Genomic DNA, 15,467 nt, shown 5'->3' with positions numbered 1-15,467 from the left:
ATTTCTGAAAGGTATTTTTTTTTTTTCAGTATCTGTGAATCAGTTACAAACGAAAAATTGTGTTTGATAAAGTGCGAATTTTCGATATAGAAAATACGCCGGCCAGGTCACAAGCTTCCTACTCTAAGATCTCAGCAACTCGGAAGTAAATTTCTTTCAATCTACTGCCGCTCTGCAGAAACTATGTCCTAGAGGACCTTAGCTAAAACGGCATAATCATGATTAAAAGACCACTGGGAACACTTTGAATAGAAATCAAAAGCGGATCTTTAAGCTTGACAGAACATTTGCTTTGAATCTAACAATATTTGTGATCTTTCATTTATCAGTATTTCTGGCAACACCAAGCAGTTTGCTGAGAGATGAAACACATTTTTCTCATCTGAGAAATGACATCTGCTGACTCAAAAGCGTCCAGAAAACATCCTAAAACGCTGAAGGAGAAAATCGCAGGGATTATCATCTGGAGTAGGTGTTTATTATGAATGTAACCGACCTCTTCTGGAAAAAGAGGCTTTCTCGCACTTAACTGATGGAGGAAACACAGGCTCCTAGCCTTAAGGCACAGAGTGACACTCCTAATGTGCGTTATAAAGTACGTTATGGTACAGTTGATAGGTCTAAATAGAAATAAAACTCTTTATGCTGAGCATTATTCCAATGTTCTTTAATAAATGCTTTACAAAGCATCAGAAATGTTTCTGAAGGGTTTTTGATGAGTAAGGATCGGTGACAACCTTCAGCCGCGACGGTATGGGGGTGGTTCTCGGTATTCGCTATATAGCCCTTTTCTACCTTGCTTTAAGTTCTAAAGAATTCTACCGTCCCAGTCCCATTCACCCATGCACACACATTCACACCCTTATGACGGTTCTGCTGGCGAACACTGGCACCAGGAGGAATGTGGGGTTCAGTGTCCTGCCCAAGGACACCTCGACACATGAGTGGGCAGGGCAGAAACGGAACCTGGGATCCTCCGATCAGAGGTTGACCGCTCTACCACTGTAACATATTATTATTAGTAGTAGTTGTAGTAGTGATCTTGTGGATAATATGGAGGTTCACAGTCATTTTACCCAATTTTTAAATGTATTTAAATTTATTTAGCAACCATTTTTTCAATTTCCTCCTAATCATGATGATCACCATTTGAAACACAATCTGATAAAATAAAGCTATAAATGTTCATTATATTTATTTAACCCAAGTATTGTAATTGGGGGGAAAAAAATAAAATTCCAAGTCTAAAAACTATTGGAAATCTGCTCTAAAAAAAATCAAAGAATTTTATGATATGTTTACCAAATGAAATGAAGAAAAGCATTTGTTTTACGTCCAAATATTTATTAGGAATACAATTAGAAATAAATTGAGTCATGAGAGAATTTTTTACAGTTTGATTTGCAACAGTTTAGAAAAAAAAGAAGCAGGATGGATAGTTTTTCAAATGCAACACTTTACTTGAACTTTATTCTGACATTCTTGGTAACACAGCAAGATTTATTTTTTATAGTTGCAAGAATGCTTTGACTAAAAATGAGCTAAAAAGTACAAAAAACTGAAAGTTGCCAACTTGCGGGTGACTGAAGGGGCATTTACACAATTCCAGTTTCACAAGGAATGATTCAAGAGGAGAAAAAGTGCAAAGCTAAGTGGCAAAAATATGATTAGAATCTGTTTTATAAAGTTTTATTTTGTTTTCTTTGTTCATGTAACTGAATGTATGGACCAAGTTCATTCCCATTGTCACATTCTCTGGCTCTTCACCAACACATGGATGTTGCGTCTGTGATTGAAGGAAAGTAAAATGCCACAGATGTTCCGGCCCAAAAAGAAAAATGCAGTCTTTCACGGCTCAGTGTCCGCCACGCTCGCTGCCCTGACTGTAAGCCTATGGAGCTTCTTCCCAGAGGGTGTGCTGACTCACGTAACAAATATGAGAATTATATAATTACATTACTCTATTCAATTCTTTTCCTTCTTCCCACCCTCTCTCTCTCTCCTGACCTTCTCACTCTCTAAAGGGTGCTGTTGAGGGTTTGCATTCATCCAAGCACGCATGGATGGATGCTAAACACAATGGCCGCAGCTGAATCCAGAGGATTTTACGACTAAAACTAACATTTTAGAGGGAATTTGTTGCTCAGAGACGTAGGGGCTGAGTAATAGAGTACAACTCAGTAAGACCGACCCAAAGAAACGTCTTTTTAGCAGGAGGTCAATAGGCGCCAATTAAACCTTTTCGATCTATGGTAATTGAGTGATGACATGGAGACCTTCTGTTTTCTGCTTTTATTTATTGCTGATTTTATTTATCCCAGAAAAGTTTTGATATTTTAAAATAAAAAAATGTTCACCAGTGTTTATGTTTCTCACAGAAACGGGCCAACGGTCAGTACCTGTTCTTCAAAGTGTGTGAGCACCTCAATCTGCTGGAGAAGGACTACTTTGGTCTGACATACAAGGACACCCATGATGAAAAAGTATGTTTGCTCTGACATAAATACTCTAATTGACATTAAGTTATCAATTTATGCCTATAGAATTCAATAAGTGATGTTTCTCTTATATGGTTATTCTATCAATTATTTTGCACTTATAAACAAATACGTTATTGTAAAGTCTTGTGGTCAATTTGTTTTCAGTTTGCCAAAAGATATCAAGAATTTGCTCAATTGTTTTCACATATGACATTATTATTCATGAATTTCTTGATTATGTCTTTAGTATTTCATCACATAAGTTAACTGGCCTCTGTCTTTTGCACCTTCAGTGTTGGCTCGATCCAATGAAGGAGATTAAAAGACAAATCCGCAGTAAGTTTTTGTTTGTGTGTTGGTGTTCCTTAAAGATATAAGGGTTTGCTTTTGAATGATGGAAATCTAAAAGTCAAATAAAAAAAATAGAATTAAACCAATTGATCTAATTAAATTGGAAGTAAACTGGTTAATAAGGAAACGTAAGCATGATAAATAATTTTTAAAAACATTAACATTGAAAAACAATATTTTCAAAAAATTATAGTATTTTTGGAGTATGCTGAGGTTTTGTTAATTATATGAACCCGTGTAAATATATAAATAGGAAGCCAGGTATTTTACTTTTTGTTTGTCCCACCCAAGCGCTTATTGAAAACTTAACTAGAGAAAACTCTTTTATTTTCTCCCATTTTTACATTAAAACTGAGACCGAGTGTTGTTCACAGATGGTCTGTTTGGTTTATTCAGATGTAACTTTTTCATTGTCGTTATTTTTTTTTTTAAATACAAAATTTCCTCTAAGAGGTTTTCAAGACAATAACTCACAACTTGGTCATGACAGTTGCAGTGGGCTTTCTTCCCTTTGCTGTTTATATCCTGCTCCTCCTGTTTACGCTATAATTCAAACAAGCTTTAACACTGTATAAAACCTTCCAGAACCTATAATTCAGACTCCAAAAAAACTGTTTTATGGCTATATGTGAGGGAGTACTGTTTGGGTGTGTACAGAATGTGGATTTTACACTTATTTGTCAGTGTAATTTATGTTTCTTTATTAGTATTTGTTGGCCATATTACAGTATGCTCTAGCTGTTTAGACATAACCCTGTGCATCTTTCTATGAATGTTTACAGAGGGAGAGAAACAGAACTGCTTGTTTATTTGAGCGTCTGCACACTGAAGATGTTTGTGTACACAGAACCACACTAATAACAGGTTTGACAGGGTTCTGTATGCAGTCTGCAGTCAACCATTACGTTTTATCTTCACTCTGAACTCAGCCGGCAATTAAACATTTTTAATTGGAAAGCCATACCAGAGCGTTTCAGTTATTTTGAGGGCAAAGCTGTAGTTAGAAACACATTAAACACAAGTTTTTTTTACATTTTTAAGTTTACAAAGCAAAGTTTTGAAAATACATGTTTAGTCTTATAGTCTTGAAATTAATTTGTCTCATTATTTTGTGGCAAACATGTAAAAGTTGTTTTTGAGTTGACCAGAATTAGATTAGATTATATGAAAACTTGCAGAATAACAAGGTTAGAATAGTGAGATAATTGAGGACTGACCCCTCGAAAAAGCAGTTTTCGACATGGTGAGGAATGTAATGAGGCAAGAAGGAATGCTGTAAATATCATAAATGCTTAGAAACAGATGTTAACCTGCATGCATGAGCTGTCACATCAGGAAAATGAAGAAAATGTAAAGGAAGGCAAGGAAAGAGAAGAACCATCACTCTGAGTTGTTGTAACTGAGTGGCAAAAAAGAAATACAATGTTGTTTAAAACGCGTAAAAAGAAAAGTTTTCAAAGATTTTGACAAATGACAAAAGAAGCAGTACCATTGTTTGAATTGAGTCTCGGTAAAAATCACTAAAACAGTTATTCCAACAAAAAAACAACAACAACCTTCATTTGCCTCACTATGCATATCAGAGCTCATGTCCTTTTTGTTTGTGTGGTTTTGGGGGGGGGGGGGGGGGGGGGGGTGTCTACGCTCGTGATATGTGATGAAGAAATGGTTGCCATGCAACTTCAGCCTTTTCAGGCTACCGGTAAATATCCCAGATGGTGTGTTCCGTTGTCATTTTTCTGCGAGTTCAGTTCTGACAGTGTGGCCTTCTGGATGAATAGAAACAGAACAAGACTGTGTGAAAAAAACAGACATGAAATTGTGTTGCAATTGTCCTTTTTTACGATCATTTCAACAATACTACATGGTTGAATTTTGCATTGCCAGAATATGTCCATACACTACCACATTATTTTTGTGTTCTAATCTTCTTATAGTCCCACTCCGATCATCTTTTGATCTATTTTAAAAGCGTCCCCAGTGCTCTTTTAATTACGATTATGCAGTTTTAGCCAAAATCCGAAAGCCTGTTTTGTTTTCTAGGACATAGTTTCTGCAAAGGGGTAGTAGTTCATTAGAAATTGGGCGGGACCTCATTATGGATGGAGCAACCACGCCCCACCTTCCTCTCCCTTCCCCAATGCTGAGAGCTCAGAGCAAAAAACGGATGATAGAAAAAAATTTGAAAACAATTTGAATAAAAAAATACTCAGAAATGGAATTTTGAGCCTAATTTCTTTATATATGTCCTCCATCAGCAGAAAATGCTGCAAGAATTGTTAGAAACAACTAAAACATGATTTTTATCAGTGTGGCTTTTAAAAAAAAAGTCTTCTGCAACTCTCAATGTATCCCCACTCTTTCCTACTTAATCATCATAACCATCAATTTTTCCTCTTGTATTAACTTTGTCAGTGTAAATCATTCTTAAAGAGAATCGTTTTCCTCCAGGTAACAATTGGCAGTTTTCTTTCAATGTCAAGTTCTACCCTCCAGACCCCTCGCTACTCACTGAAGACATTACAAGGTAAACGCACACGCATGCACTCAAACATGACATCTTTCAGAATGGTGCAATGTGCAGCTTTGACAGGCCATCCTTGCAGTTTTACTTTATTTTTACAGCTTTTTCCACATTATTCTTCCAGCACAGGTTGGCATATATTATTAAAGCCCCTAGCAACCATAATTTTGGGCAGGTTCATCATGATAGCACAGTTGACTTTTACCTTCATGCAAATAGTACCAAAGGTTGCCAAAATATTATTATTTCTGCCAACAAATAAACAATATTTGTGTTTTTTTTAACATTTATTTTATTTTGCTGAAAAGTGAGGTGCTAAATTATATTTTCTTGTCTTGCATGAAATCAACTTTCTTGTAATTTTACTTTTTTGTGGATTGTGATATCTTTAGGAGGAATGCAAAACATATTTAGTTAGAGGTTTTCTGTATATGTACCTATTAAAAAAAGTTTGGTTAATATACATCTTTCTAAGCTTACAAAGATTGTCTAAAAGAAAAGCTGCTTTTAGTGGGTAAACCTTGACTCAGCATGCAGTTTATGATGTTTAGAACATGTCGGTTAAGTCTTAAACCAAATCTGGCCTAGAGGTCTCTTCTTTTCTTTACAAATTCAACACAATTCGACGTTTTAGCTTCATCAGTGTAACTTTGGTGCTGCTTCAAAATATGGACCTTTTCTCCTGTCTTTGGGCGATATATCGACCTACTTCATGAGGCGCTTTGAACCGAACCGCCTCCACGAAGTCAACATTTTTTGCAGCAAGAATAAATCAGTGCATAGACTGTAAAATGTTTACAAATCCTTTTATCCGCAGGACAGTTCATGACTTCAAAACATGCAAATGTATACGTTATGTAACAGAGTTTGGATGTGTCGTGGTGCAGATTAGGCCCATGTTTATCCAAAACGCACAGAAATCCAAAACACAAAGAAAAATGCGAAGCAGACTTATTCCCTAATGCAAACATATCATCTGAACCAGCAGACTGTGTAAAAGCAGAAGTAGTGTGTTAGTGTTTGGGGCTTTTTAGTCACTATTGTTCCATTGAAATGGTCCCTGTTTCCCTCCAGGTACCTCTTGTGTCTGCAGCTTCGCGACGACGTAGCATTCGGACGTCTGCCTTGTTCATTTGTCACTCATGCTCTGCTGGGCTCATACACGCTGCAGGTACAGCTTTAAATCTACTGATCTGAACTGTATGCATTCAATCATTTATATATTTTGTATATTGATGCTTTTTGTTTTTCTCATGTTGGGTTCTGGGTTGGATTTTGTTCACTAAATATTGAGTAAATGCTTCACAGGCAGAGTTTGGGGACCAGGAACCTGACCAGCCACGCCCTCTGGATTTCATCAGTCAGCAGACTTTTGCACCCAATCAGAGCAAAGAGATGGAAGAGAAGATTCTGGAACTCCACAAGTCACACAAGTCAGAACAGACATGATTTTCTTTTAAGACTCCCTTCTTGTGTTGAGTCTGAATAGGCATGCACGATATTGGGTTTTGCCATTTTCAAATGTAGTTTTAATTCTAAGAGAGGTTTGGCTGCAATGACATTTCATTTCAACTTTTTTGTTATTTTTCTTTTTAACTCAAACTAAACCAAAAAAACAAGCTGTATGTTTAAACCGTTTGATCCTATTGAAAGCTGGAAAACATAAAAGCAATTTGACTTTGGAATATATCCAATCTGGGCTTTTGGTGCTTGGTAGCAGTTATGAATGGTTGGTGTAAAACCAGATGAAGTGAATGATCTGAAATGGGATTAGTGAGGTACAGTTTAGCTCCCTAAAATAGTAATAGAGGTGGGGATTTGGTGTGAAAGGACATAAACTCACATCCTTAGGCCATTATAAAGGACTAAATCGGGGAAACGCATCAACAGAAAATTACATTTCTGCCAATCTAATAGTTTCTTTTTTATGTAATCACCTTCTGATACTGATATGGTGCCGGCATTGTTGTGCATGTCTACCTGTAAGTTCCTTCCATGTAGCTCAGCTGGACTCTAAACTGATTGCTTGGTGCTGTTTGCTTGAATAACTTCTTGCCTTTCTTTCTTCAAAGGGGAATGACACCAGCACAGGCTGACATCCAGTTTTTGGAAAATGCCAAGAAGCTGTCCATGTATGGAGTGGACCTGCACCGCGCTAAGGTACAAGTGAATGAACTCCTGCTTCCTCTGCCGTCCTCTTATCTCCCCTCATCTCGATTGTTGTCGACATCTCAGGATTAGCGGGGCTTCTTTGATGTGGGGAAAGCATGCCGGTGTGTCTGCGTGTTTGTGTCCCTTCAACAGAGTGTGTCAGCTGTACAAACATTTAGGGGAGGCCGTTGCCATGGGAACGGCCACTCTCTCACTGGGATAGCAGGTCATCAGGAGACCGTGTGCATGTTTCCATTTCTGTTTGAGTACATTCTTGTGTCTCTGTGCAAAACAGATGACTAAAAAAGTAAGGTTTGGGGGGTGGACTAAAGTTAGCCGGGAAGGGGACAGGCCCTCGGAGGAGAGAGTAGAGATATCAGGAGGACATATTGATCGCAGCAATGAGAAGTTCTTTTTTTTTTTTTTTTTTTTTTTTTTTTAACTTGTCCTGTCCAACAGCTGGGCAGACAGATGAGAGCTGAGGGCCTCTTGTGTTGGACATATTTTACTTTAACAAGAGGGGTTATTAATCTTCTGACAAACCAAAGGTATGTCTGAATAAACCCCTTTTGTAATTGAGGCCAAACTTTATTAATTTCAAACATGTCTGAAAATCTTTGGTGTTGGACCGGACGGAAAAGGAAAGAGGGGAAGAAGAGAGAGGGACGTTAGAGAGAGGGGGGGTAGGGGGTGATAATAGGAGGGGAAGGGGGATAAGACCATGAAGCAGCATAAAGCAACAAGTTTACTGGTTGTTAATCATTATGGTAAGGTTCAAATGTAGAAAGAAAAAAAAAGAAAAAAAAGGGGCGGAGCCTGTCCACACACACACTCAAATGTTATAAACACACCTGCTAGCTGCAAAAATGTCCACCTGTCGACATGTACACAAAACAGATAGAGTTCACACGCATACTTATGCCTTAAAACCAACTAGTGTGAAATATTTCAGTCATTCAGTCATGCAAACTGTTAGTGCAAAGGTGAGCTAACACCAGTGCTCAGGTGAGTGTTTATGTTCTTCTAAAATGGATGGTGGAACGTGAAAAGAAGGAGGGAGAGTGCCCAGCCATCCCCACCCCAAGACCTCCACCGCAGCAGCAGCGGCAGCCGGAATCGGATTTTTTTTTTTAAATTCTATGTTGAAACAAATGTCAGGCTAAAAACATGCAGCATTATCTGAATCACACAAACAGTTTTGCTACATTTTGATGCATTACAAATGAAATGTTTACACAATGTGATTTAAGTAAGGGTTAATGGCCGACGAAGTGTGCATTATTACTTTTTAACGCACACCATGGAAGTCTGAACCGTTGCTTCCACGAAGTGCGTTAAAAAGTAATAATGCACACTTCGAAGGCCATTAACCCACTTATAACATGGTCACTTACAAAAGCAATACATATTAACCAGTTTTTAGTCCTTAATTCTTGTTTTTTCTGATTTGGATCGCTTTTCTCACAAAAAGTAAAATTTGTTACATCACATAACAAATAGTCTGCGTTGCGCCGCACCACCGCTGCAGTCAAGATTCGGCGATATATATATGCTGATATTTCCGATGGGTTAATAAAGCATCAGTTTAGATAGAAAGTTCACCTCTTACCGCTTGTTTTTGTCCAAATGATGAAGCAAAAGGTTGTTTTAAAGAAGCCGGCGCAGTGATACGAAACATTTAAGCTAGCTGACCGGAACTTCTTTTTTCACTGTGCGGTTATCAGTTTTTAATGCACACCCAGCAGCCAATCAGAATCGAGTATTCACCCGGACCATGGTATAATCAAAATGAACCTTGCTGATGTTTGTCTCAGTTGTATCATGATTGTGTTTGGACATTTGCAGTTAGTGCCCCCTAAAATGTCCATACAAGTAAAATTGTGATGCCACTAAAAAGCCCATGCAGCTAAATATCAGAGTACAAGGCACTTAAATGCATGAAACATGATGGCGATGTGAGCAAATGACATTTTTTCTTTGTAATGAATTTAAAAGCACACCAACTTTAATCATGTACAGAAGCAGAACTGCTAAATTGCATCACAGCAATTCAAAAGCGTAAACCTTTTAGTGGACACTGGCTATCTGCAGGGGAAAAATGGGCAAATCTGTATGGGGAACGCAGGTGGCCCACACAAAATCTCAAGATTGTTGACAGACTGCTTGGTGAGCCTGTAGAGCAAACTTGGTTATGCACATTTTTGTCTACGACATGCTGCAGTAACGAGTCTTAAAAGTTGAAGTCAAAGTCCCATTAGCTGTCACGCACCTAGGTGTGCAAAATTTGTTTTTCGCATTTGACCCATGCCCTGGGGGAGCGGGGAGCTGCAGACACAGCCACGCTCAGGAATTTCTTGGTGGTTTAACCCTCAAATCCAACTCCTTTTAATGTGGAGTATCAAGCAGGGAAGCACTGGATTTGAACTCACAACCTACTAGTCCCAGGGTGGACACCCTATCGCAAGGCCACTGAGCTGGCAGCAGACACTTATAACACACCCAAAGGCAAGTAAGATGAGACGCAGACGTGTTGTACAGAGTTTTCATCTTTTTATTCCCCTAAATCAGGGCTCCCCAAACTACGGCCCGCGGGCTGGCCACATGATCCAGACTCATGGAAGCATGGAAAACGGAATCCCTGGTATTGTTTCCCCACGTCAATAAAGCTTTCCCATAAAGATTTCCCCATTGTAGGATAAATGAAGTTATCTTATCTAATCTAATCTTATTTGAATTTAAATGTGAGTCGAGCTAAAAATGTTGCCACTGCAACCTCACTTTGCCCCAGTCATAGAATTTGAACTTGACTTCTGATTGGTATTGCAAATGACTGCTCATATGAGTCATTTAAGAGATTCTGCACTTACAACAGAAGTTGAATATTTAGCTAAGATTGTGCATGGACAACAGAAGCTTTATTTCTGTGAACAACCCACCGAGATTTATTTGGTCATTATTGATTTTCTAAAGGGCGGCCGTGGTGCAGCGAATGGGCGGTCAACCCATTATCATAAGACTGCAGGTTCGATTCCCGTCTTGCACGTCGAAGTGTCCTTGGGCAAGACACTGAACCCCACCTTGCCTCTGGTGGGAGGTTGGCGCCAGTGTTCGGCAGTGGAGCCGTCACCAGTGTGTGTGTGTGTGCGTGGGTGACTGGGACTGTGACTGTAAAGAGCTTTGGGCCTTCAAGAAGGTAGAAAAAGCGCTATATAAGTATACGCCATTTTACCATTTACAATATAAAATACTGTTTCTATATATTTATCAGATTATATATCAGATTGGGTTATTAATATTTGGTTATGGGTGGCTTTCAGTTTACATTTAGGCACCCCTGCTACTATCACACTTTTTATGTTTCAAACTGACCCCGGCCGCTGATCAGAAAATGGAAACGTCATGTTGCCCTCGCTTGAAAAAGTTTGGGGAGCCCTGCCCTAAATCCTGTGGACTGCGCAAGGCGCCCATGAGTGCTGCTCTTGTGAGAAGTGAGCTCTCCTTGCGTGCAGCCTGGCTGTTTGAAATGAGGAAATCGAACAATCAGAGTGTAGTTTGTGTGGGCAACTACAGGCATCTTACGGGCACTTTTGTATCACCAGCACACCCAGTGTGTGCATGCATTTGTGTGCAGTCAGTAAGGCGCCAGTACTTGCATCTTACAGTGTGACGTACAGGCATTGTATGACAGCATTACTCGTATTTCAAAAGTGCATCCAACTTACATTGGCCTTGCGATTATTTGACGACACGCTTACCACACACTCATGGCAATCATATGTTCCATTTTCATGAAGAATAAACAACAAAATAACATGAAGTGTGAAAGTGTGGTATTGCATGAGTGCCAAGGTGTGTATGTTTGCGGATGGAGTATAAAGCAAAGCAACAGAACCAAACTGAAGAGTGCATGCAGGGGGGTGGATGAGAAAGCTAATGACTGGGCGCAGAGCTGCAGCAAAAGACCTAGACATGGCAGGAAGATCAGAGTGAGAGAGCATCATGATGAGCCCTAAAAGTGGATCTTTTATTTCCATATTCTGATTACTATACACCTGCACCTGAGCAGGAGGAGGAGAAAAAGGGCAGGCGGCAGGAGCACACCCACACGGCCCAGGGACGTAACAACGTCCCCTTAAGGTGGCCGCGTGAGCCTCAAGAGAACTGCAAGACACCTGCGTTTCCTTTATAACCCTATCTATGATCCTCCATTGCCCTGTTCAACCCAAAAGCCCATATGTATCAACCCCACGTACGGGTGCATGTGACTGGGCTTGAGGCAGCTGCTTTGACTACCAGTAGTAACATTTAGAAGGAAGATCTCAGTAAACGAGACCTTTTTTGAGGGTTTGCCGAAAACTACATTTTCACCATCAGATCAGTCTTCAAAGTTCAGCACGGAAAATTCCCATAGTATTTAAACTGATCATTAGACTAGTGTTTACCATATTCCCTAAAAGAATTGTAGATACACTGCAGGATGTTAGGATTTTGAACCCTGCAGCAAACGTTGCAGCAGTTAATTAGTCAACTTTCAGCAAAAAGCAGAGACAACAGAAGACGAGCTGAAATCGGATCACATCATCTGTAACACCTCCAGCGGGCTGATGTTCCTGCTCATGACGGGTCCATATGGAAAGACTTCCTGATTACTCGAAATGTTAAGCTTTAGGCTGATAACAATCTGTCCATAGATAGACACTTAGCAGAAGCACTCGCAGAATGCGTTAGCTGGTGCAACACAAGGACAAAGCTATGATGAGTGCATGCTCCGATAAAACTGTCCATTATCTACATTTTGCTTTTTCCATTAGTCCAACAGATTTTTCCTCTGATCAATCACAGCCGTAATCAATGCAGCCTTGACAATTCCAGATGGCATTGGATTTGAAAGCGCTGTTAGTGAGTTTGTCTCCTGCTAACTGTGTTACAGTTAAACTACACAGCTTTTCTGTGGTAATCGACTCTCCGCTGATTACTTTTAAAAAATCAATTGATGTGCAATCTGATTAAGTAGGGACAAATTGGTGCAATATGCGAACATTTAACATATTTTAAAGATTTCTTCCTTTATAATTCTTTTTGCAGGATTCGGAGGGCGTGGACATCATGTTGGGTGTGTGCGCCAATGGACTCTTGGTCTACAAAGACCGACTGCGCATAAATCGTTTTGCCTGGCCCAAAATACTCAAGATTTCGTACAAAAGGAACAACTTCTACATCAAGATCCGACCAGGCGAGGTTTGTCGACGCTGATTTAACTCATTAAAAAGCAGTAACACGTGAGGGTCCAAGTCAAAAGCGGTGTCAACAAACGTCTCTGCCTTTCAGACGGAGCAGTTCGAAAGTACGGTGGGATTCAAACTCCAGAATCATCGCTCTGCCAAAAGATTGTGGAAAGTCTGCGTGGAGAATCACAGCTTCTTCAGGTAGAAAAAAAACCAAGCATTTTATTGTGAAGCACACTAAGATGGAAGTGGAACTAATACAGTATAAAGTTTAAGATGCAGAAATCGCTTAAAGATCCACAGTAAAATTGTTCCCAGTGGTCTTTTAATTATGATAATGGCGTTTTTAGCCAAAATGAAAAAATCTTTGTTGTTTTCTTGGACATAGTTTCTACAGCCCCTCACAACCCCAACCTTGCATTAGCTGTACAACAAAAATGCTGAACAATATTGGAGCTATCCAGCCGTACAGTTTAGATCCAGATTCCAGCTCAGACGAGGAAAACAAAGACATTCGTGGATCCATTTGTCTACAAGTTGGATGCATCAGGATGAAGCGGAGCGGGAAGCTTATGGCCTGCCCAGCGAAATGTGAACTTTGTTCAAACTGCTTTTTTTTTTTCTACTCCTGATTCACAACAATTTAAAAAAAATACCCTAAAATTCAATTTACATTTTCTAAATGTATGTCCTTCATAAGATATTCCTTTATTAGTCCCACGATGGAGAAATTTCCTTTTCATCATCAGTACCACAAGAACATGTTAAAAACTCAATTTTTATCGTAGTGGGTCTTTGAACAGGGTAACTTGCTCCATTGCTTTTAGCTAAATGTCTGTTGCTTGAGGCAAATGATAAAACTTACTGGTGTATTCACTTGCTTTGTTTTAGCACACCTGGACATATATGTATGACTGGAATGTAAATCTTTAATGTCTTGTTCAAGGAAGACTCCTATAGAAACACTTTTTTCATTTTTTACTTGCACAATAGAAGTTAGTTTTAAAATAGAATTTTACAGACAATGATAGTGAAGCTGTGGATTCTCTGTGTTTAGGTTAAATGCACCAGAACCTCCAACTAAGGCCCGCTTCCTGACTCTGGGTTCCAAGTTCCGCTACAGCGGGCGCACTCAGGCCCAGACCCGCATGGCCAGCTCTCTCATAGACCGACCTGCTCCCAATTTTGAACGTACATCATCGAAACGCATCAGCCGCAGTTTGGATGGAGGTAATCCAAGCGTGTAACATGGAACGAAACAGGAAGCTTTTACGCTTGTGTTACAGTAAACGAGCTGAACGAAAAAGATTGGGAGACAGTTTGTGTGTCCGAGATTTCACAGGGTTTTATGTCAGGATCAGTTTCTGGACAGATCTAAAACTCTGTGTTTGACCAGATACAGGAAATGGCTACAACATATGTTTTCTGTCATGCTGTTAACAGAGGGAAAAAGAAACAAGAGTTTGTGTATCCAAAACAAAGATTTGCTTGATGTCTGTAGTGTTTTCTCTGTAGAAATGTGAGTTTTAATTTACATTAGACACTGTTTGGCAAAAAAGCAACCCATAGAGGTAATATAGTTAAGGTTTGTTTTTTTTGCTTATTTGTTTGCATTTTGGTTTATTAATCACACTTTTTGTTGTTGCCTACCCCAGTTTCAGATGTGACACACTTTTCCACCATCTGGTAGTGACCCCTGCTGGACAGATTTGTCTACTGCAGGCACAAAACTCTAATTTTTTTAAACAAGTTTATAAAGCTGAGTATTTTAATCAAAGATCAAATATTAGACTGGAACGTTTTAGGTGAAACTCCCACATTCATGTTAAATCCTTTACAGTCTAGAGCTCACAGTAACTTTTTACAGAAGGTCTCACTGTGAGATCTGACTTGAAAGTTGACTGTTAAACAAACCTCTGACTGCACCGTAACCTTCTCATTCCTTAGCACCAGTAATCAGCATCACTGAGGCTGGCAGGGATACGACCGAGAACGGACATGACCCCAACCTGGAGCTTCAGTCTGACTCAAAGGTGTGTATAGCTTCTTATATTAATTAGACCATACTAGAAAATAATGTCTAAACCAAAGTAATAAAGAAAAGTCTCTGTTTTAGCAATGTGTTTCAACAAAACCGTGATATTACATAATAACAGCAGTTACTGTGTTAAATCAACAATCCTCATGTGTAAAGAGAAATGAGGTTCTGTATTATTTCTAGTTTTGTACACTGATAAATGTAAAGCTTGCTGTGAATAATGTCCAGTTTTTAACTTTATCCAGCTCTTCAAAATGTAGCACATAAGTAAACGTTTAAATATAAAAAGCGTATAAATGTGTAAACAGCAGCAAAATCCTCAACCAGATATTACACAGATTTAACAGCTGACTGGTTCTACACAGGTTTTCTGCCTAAAACATGGGTTTTTGGTCGCAACATAGTAGGATGTAAGTAATCACATGTTAAAAAACACAGTAGATACAAAGTTTGACCAAAGTCAATTCAGCTTTTTCTGTCACATTTGGCACATTGTGATTGTTATTTTTCATATTCAGTAGATCAAATGCAGTACGCTCTTAACACAAATCGAATAGAAGTTGCTAAAAAATATAAAATGCTGTAATATGTTAAGTGTTTTAACTGTTTTAAGTGCTTTAATCATTAAAAAAAGGTTTGTGCAGCAGTTGAGGAGTGGAGAAGTTGGATGGCTAACCCAGGACAGATGGCTCATCTGT

At 39.1% G+C, this 15,467-nt stretch overlaps 1 protein-coding gene across 28 annotated transcripts in view; it reads left to right on the top strand.

The window, feature by feature from the left end:
* epb41l2 (erythrocyte membrane protein band 4.1 like 2) overlaps window positions 1-15,467 on the top strand; it is a 46,654-nt gene that overhangs the window by 16,082 nt on the left and 15,105 nt on the right. For all 28 annotated transcript variants that reach the window (XR_013654109.1, XR_013654108.1, XM_020714538.3 and 25 more), the window contains exons 5-14: window positions 2,379-2,483; window positions 2,774-2,816; window positions 5,283-5,358; window positions 6,430-6,526; window positions 6,664-6,788; window positions 7,428-7,515; window positions 12,592-12,744; window positions 12,835-12,932; window positions 13,789-13,961; window positions 14,679-14,764. Coding sequence is in view for 26 of the 28 variants with exons in the window: in XM_020714538.3 (XP_020570197.1) it covers window positions 2,379-2,483; window positions 2,774-2,816; window positions 5,283-5,358; window positions 6,430-6,526; window positions 6,664-6,788; window positions 7,428-7,515; window positions 12,592-12,744; window positions 12,835-12,932; window positions 13,789-13,961; window positions 14,679-14,764 (1,044 nt within the window). In the remaining 2 variants the exon portion in view is untranslated. The remainder of the gene's footprint in view (window positions 1-2,378; window positions 2,484-2,773; window positions 2,817-5,282; window positions 5,359-6,429; window positions 6,527-6,663; window positions 6,789-7,427; window positions 7,516-12,591; window positions 12,745-12,834; window positions 12,933-13,788; window positions 13,962-14,678; window positions 14,765-15,467) is intronic.

Source organism: Oryzias latipes, chromosome 24 (assembly GCF_053564925.1).
Source record: "Oryzias latipes strain Hd-rR chromosome 24, Olatipes_Hd-rR_3.1".
Taxonomy (NCBI): Eukaryota; Metazoa; Chordata; class Actinopteri; order Beloniformes; family Adrianichthyidae; genus Oryzias; species Oryzias latipes.
This window is presented reverse-complemented; position numbering and strand designations above follow the sequence as displayed.